General features: G+C 47.9%; 1 protein-coding gene across 1 annotated transcript in view; it reads left to right on the top strand.

Annotated features, from left to right (window-relative positions):
- Positions 1-398: 398 nt before the first annotated feature.
- LOC144722942 (switch-associated protein 70-like) overlaps positions 399-6,000 on the top strand; it is a 69,232-nt gene continuing 63,630 nt past the window's right edge. Inside the window, exon 1 of the mRNA XM_078601372.1 lies at positions 399-790. Coding sequence (XP_078457498.1) covers positions 695-790 — 96 coding nt within the window. The 5' untranslated portion in view covers positions 399-694. The remainder of the gene's footprint in view (positions 791-6,000) is intronic.

The raw sequence follows: 6,000 nt of genomic DNA, 5'->3' as shown, positions 1-6,000 counted from the left end.
AAAGTATTTGGCTACTGCTATACATTTCCACTTCGTTGAGCTATCGTTTGTGATAGCCAAGTCGCTTCTGATAAAAAAAAGTTACATAGTTCAGTGAGCCTCAACCTGGTAAATACAAAACATTTAAAAAAAATAGGACCCATTCTTGTCGTGACCTTTCACGTCCCTTCTCACTAGCCCCTCCCCTTAATCACCCTAACCCCGCCCCGTCGTGCCTAGCCCCGCCTATTTGTTATTAGCCCCGCCCTCATCTTGTCTAGCCCCGCCTCCCCCGCCGTGCCTAGCCCCGCCCCATTTGTCTGCGGTCCCTCCCCCTTGTCGCTAGCCCCGCCCCTCCCTCGACCTCGCCCCGCCCCCCCGGGCTGCCCGCGTTGATGAAAGGGGAAGTTTCGCGGCTCGGCAGCGCAGAGGGGAGAGTGGGGAGAGAGAGCGGGGAGAGGTGACAGGGAGAGGTGACAGGGAGAGAGAGTGGGGAGAGGTGACAGGGAGAGCGTGAAGTTCAGAGAGGGAGGAAAAGGGGAGCGAGAGGAAGAAAGAGGGAAGAGAAGGGAGTCTGCAGCCACGGGTGACTGTGTGGAGGAGTGGCTGTGTGGAGGGGTGGCTGTGTGGAGGAGTGGTTGTGTGGAGGAGTGACTGTGTGGAGTGAAGGGAGAGGCAGGGAGGAGAGGGAGGAGAGAGGGAGTAGAGAGGGAGGATGTCTCTCCGCGAGGAGCTGCTCAAGTCCATCTGGCACGCGTTCACTGCGCTGGACGCGGACAAAAGCGGGAAGGTGTCCAAGTCTCAGCTCAAGGTGAATTACACCACCACCACCCTGCATCATCATCATCTACAACATTATCATCTACAACATCATCATCTACAACATTATCATCATCATCATCATCTACAACATTATCATCATCATCTACAACATTATCATCATCTACAACATCATCATCATCTACAACATCAGCATCTACAACATCATCATCTACAACATCATCATCTACATAATCTGCAACATTATCATCAACATCATCAGTATCAGCAAGATCATCTACAACATCATCTACATCATCTACAACATCAACATCAATCTGGGACCTTTTTTGCCAGTATGAAAAGAAAGAATAGGTATTACCCTTTCCGGCAATAAAACAGTTGTGTTATAATGTTTAGACACCAAACAGAAACCTTTTTCAAGGAAGACAGAATATGCAGATAGGATTCCTTGGCAAAGGTCTCTGTTTGGTGTTTAAACATCTGTTTTATGGCCGGAAAGGATAATACCTATTCTTATAACATCAACATCATCTACAACATCATCAACATCATCACCATCAACATCGTCAACAAGATCTACAACACCGTCAACATCCTCATCGACAAGATCATCAACAGCATCATCAATAAGATTATCATCTACAACACCATCGTCAGCACCATCAGCACGGCCAGCAGCTAATAGCAGTGATGGTTGCCAGAGTCGATGCTTTGGTCATAGCCCTCAACCCTGCCTTGCGAAGGCACCTTCAACGTCATACGGCCATGTTCAATCCACTGCTGGACGAAGGCCTCACCAAGCTGCACCTGCTCCACCCGAACCGACTCAGTCGCACTCCATCTCCTCGGTGGGAGCCATCTCGGACGATTGACTTCTTCACTGCCTTGGCTGGCAAGGGGCGAGAGGAATTGAAATTCGTATCTCGGGTGCACTCAGATCATCAGTCCGCCCCCACCACATATTAGTCCAGCAATCATGATCACATCATCTTCATCGTCGTCAATCATCAATTACAATCAGTCTGTCACCACCACATATTATATCATCAGCTATCAATCATCGATCGTCAGTATCAAGTGTCTTTCAGCATCAGTCATGTATCATTGGTTATCATTATCAAATACTTTATTTGGCGATGTTGCGTTGACAGTGGCGGTGTGAAATATGGCCATTGCCCGAAACGTCGCTGACTGTATTGTATACACTCTATATATTTTACGGCAGTGTTGAGTGTTTTTGTTGTTGTTGTTGTCTGTTATCATCGTGATCGTCAGTGAGTTCTGGCCTGGGTTTGGTGCGACTAGTGTGTTGTTTATGGCGAAGTTAAATGTCACACGTTCCCTCCACCCTGCGATGTCCATGGGGCCACTGCCGCTGTTTCTCGGGGCTGCCCGTGGGCAGCCTGAATTGGGCTGCGATAAGGTAGGGCACTGATAAGGGGTTGACAGTTATGGGACAACACTGCAGTAATTAACTAGGGTAGCCGCGGGATTCGAAGCAGCGGTGAACATGACGCCTACCTGTACCACCAAGGCCGTCGCGAATGCCATCATCCTCGCTGGGTGGTTGTCTCCCGTGAGATGACTGGGAAGTAAACGATGGTTGTTCTATGGAGATACCCTCCCCCTCACCACCCCCTTTCCATGGGAATTTGGAATGTCCACCGCTGTCTCGGGAGCATCTACGAACGAGATACATTTTGTTGTTGTTGTTTGGGACAATTTTATAAATGCAGTATTTGTTTTTGGAGAAACATTTTTACGTTTGTTTAAACCACAACAGCGATGCGATTCAACAACAACATTGCCACCTAGAGAATAATATGGAATACAGCATGCACATCGCTGTATTGTGGTGACTACGTCCACTGAATCTGTGAACTGTACGTATGCCACATATTTGTGTTCCATCGGTCATAAAAACGTGACACGAACGTAAGCGGGATGTTAGAGGGAAGCTGCCGAGCGTAGCTTCCTGTGTGTTTTCCTGTTGGCCTGCTTGCCAATTGAATGTTCTCTAACCCCCAGCATGGGTGGACTGACTATGGTAGGAATGCACTCTTACAATACTGTGTTCATTGATAGATTCGCCGTGTACTCATTTAATGATATCCATGCTTTATTGGAGATGGTGTCAACTCCTGTTGAACTTCCTTTGCACCGTACGTAGCCAACCGTCTAATCGGAGGTGCGGGGGAAAGGACAACAAACTAAACACAAAAGGAGTTCTACAGAAATTCGTTTTCAATTTTGATTTAAAAGTGTATAGATCCAGTGGCTTCCGAATATCAGAAGGAAGAACGTTCCAGAAGGCCGCAGAAGCGCATCTGAACGCGCGCGATGCGGTGACCGTCTTTGTTTGGTGGATCGCAGCCAAAAGCCGCTGCTGCTGTGAGGATGACCGGAGTCCACGTGATGGTTTATGCTCCTTAACGAGATCGGCAAGGTATTGTGGTTCATTTGTGGCAAGCACTCCTTGTGTAATGAGTGCGACTCCAGCAGCCATGATCTAGCCACTGCTGGATGAAGGCCTTCTTAAGTGGTCGTCATCATCATAATCATCCCTCGTGGTATGGCCACAATCCATCTACAAGATGATTCCATCTCCTCTCGTTGACGCATTCACTCCACTGGCTGCCACTCCTTCACGAGTCTCGACCAATCGGGCGTCGTCCCATCCCGCAAAGTGTCCCGCTGAAGTTACTTTTCGTAACAGTCATTGTGATGCGAAGACTTCCCATTTGTTCTCTAATCCATAAGTGTTCCTCTTTCTGCCTCTCTGTGTAACCCCATGCATTCCAGGCCTCGCTCTTATGCGTACACGTTTAAGCTCTTGTTCAGTTTTCTTTGTCAGCGTGTGTGCTGTATTTCTAACACACATATATGTATGTACGTGGTTAAACGTCTTATTCGTTTCACGTTTCGTTATTGCATTTACTTTTTCAAATCCACTCGTCCACATCTTCATTTGTTTTTTAATCCCAGGCCACGTTCACTAACTGCCCTCGGTGTACACCCACTCTGCTGTGTCTTGTCCGTCAGACACCATTACGGGCCGTCCATAAATTACGTCACGCACCTGGGGGGGGTGGGGTCAGACATTTGTGACGATGGGGGGGGGGTTGAGAAATGTGACGTCACATCAAAATGCGCAACTTTAAATAAATAGACAACACGTTCTACTTAATTACGTTTTAATAAATGTTTTCTCCTACAACATCAGAGTGCAGCGCCACATTAAATACGCACTACAATGTCAATAGTTTAAAGCGATTTGAAGCATGTTTATTTGGGGGGGGGGCAGAGCTTTGTGACGTCGTATTTGAGGGGGGTCTGACTTTTTGTGACGCCGTGTTACGAAGGGGGGGGGGGTCAAAAATCGTCAAAAATCGCGTGACGTCATTTATGGGCAGCTTCTTAGTCGTTAAGCACATTTGTTGTACCCTGTAGAACTTTTATTTTGCTCATGGTCGTCTTTGTTAAGTTCTTTACTGCGAGACATTTTATTTGTATTCAATGTATTGCCCACGGTACACCACGGGGAGGGGGGGGGCGGGGGTAGAGTCCAGGATTTGATGAATGGGGGGAAAGAGAAATGAGCAGGAAAGGGATGCCGGGTTGGAAGTCCCCAAGACACACAAAGGGGTAGAGCTCAAGACGAGCAGCAGGAAGAGAGAATGAGCGCCAAGAGAGGAAGGGGAGGGGTGGATAAGTTATCACCGGGCCAAGAAGTCAGAGATCTATGTATTATGTTGAATTTCTTTCGCACCGTACGTACCCAGCCGTGCTAATCGGAGAGATGAGAGGGTGATGAGAGCGGAGGGAAGAGAGGAGGCAGCAAGCACAATTTAGCTGCACGGTGGAGCAGCGTCTGTTCTTACAGGGGGCGGGGGGAGAGGGGAGAAGTCACGTGATTTATGGGACGCTTGAGCTGATTTACAGAGCGATAATAACTGTCATCAGACAGTCTGGGAGTGTTATTATTCTCTATTTTGTTTCTCCAAGTTATATTGGAGGAAAACGCCTCCAAATGCCGCGAATGAGTTTGGCAAAAGTGTTCCCTTCTCGCATTCACGTTGGTACTTCATTGATGACATCTCAGTGTCGCGGTTACATTTTGTAAAAAGGTTTTTGTTGTTTCTAAAAATATATATGTTGATGCCGTGGCTTTTGAGAGCCAACGCGTCATCTCCATACGTTGTAATTTATCATCGTTCAATTGTTGCACGCTGCCTTCCGGCCTGGTGAAGGAGTGGCGAGGGAGGTTGCTTCACAAACGAAATTGTGCGAGGTTTCAAACCCTGGTCAGGGATTGACTCGGTCTCATGATGCCGATGTTGTCGACACAATGAGTAGCCCGCAAACAAAATGGGAATGTGGAATGGACACCGCTGGAGACGAGCTTAGCGCGACTTTCATTTGAGCGGGAAGGCGATCTGACTGGACATTACATTCGTACCTCTTTCCAGCTTTTTACAATTATTCACAAGTACAATTGAAGCAATATTTTTTTGTCGCGTAAGACCCCAATTAGTGTAACCTTGTGATGTCGGTGCATTACTCATGTTAGACCGCAGATCTGCTCCTTTCTTTAAATCTTCGTGCGATACAGTGTGTCCACAGTGCCCTGAGAAACTCAATTTATAAGTAAGATTTGATGATGAAAAAAAACACATCACAATAATCAGCATCATCGCAAATCCACTGCTGGATAAAGGCCTCCCCAAGGCGCCGCCGCCGTGTCTCACAATCCTGTGCGATAGATCAGTCCACGTGGCGCACCTGCACACGTGCTGGACATTGTTGTCAGCCGCGTTCCGTTCCGTGGCTGCCACTCCGTCGTTATTCTCGACCATCGGCCGCCTGCTCCCTCCTAGCCACACGAAGTGTTCTACGCAAACCCATTTACTTGGGCGCCACGGTGGCAAGATGTTAACTGCCTCGCCTGGTATACAGAAGGCCGTGATTGCGATCCCAACCCTGATGCCTGTATATTTGGAGTTTGCGTGTTCTCGTGGTCGCGTGGATTTTTATCAGGGTTCTACGGGTTTTCCCACCGCATTTAGAAACGTACGTTTTTGAGTATTTGGCTGATATACATTCCCGCATGATAAGCCGCTTCGTTAAGCTATCATTTGTGGCAAGGTCGCTTCTGAAAAACAGCCATACAGCTCAGTGGGCGCCCCAGAGATTTCCATCTCTGACTAAAGGACACCACTGCAGATGAGCTCCACATGA

The sequence above is a fragment of the Lampetra planeri genome, chromosome 16 (genome assembly GCF_965212315.1).
Source record: "Lampetra planeri chromosome 16, kcLamPlan1.2.h2, whole genome shotgun sequence".
Classification (NCBI taxonomy): domain Eukaryota; kingdom Metazoa; phylum Chordata; class Hyperoartia; order Petromyzontiformes; family Petromyzontidae; genus Lampetra; species Lampetra planeri.
The sequence above is the reverse complement of the archived record's forward strand: the minus strand, read 5'-3'. Positions and strand labels throughout refer to the sequence as shown.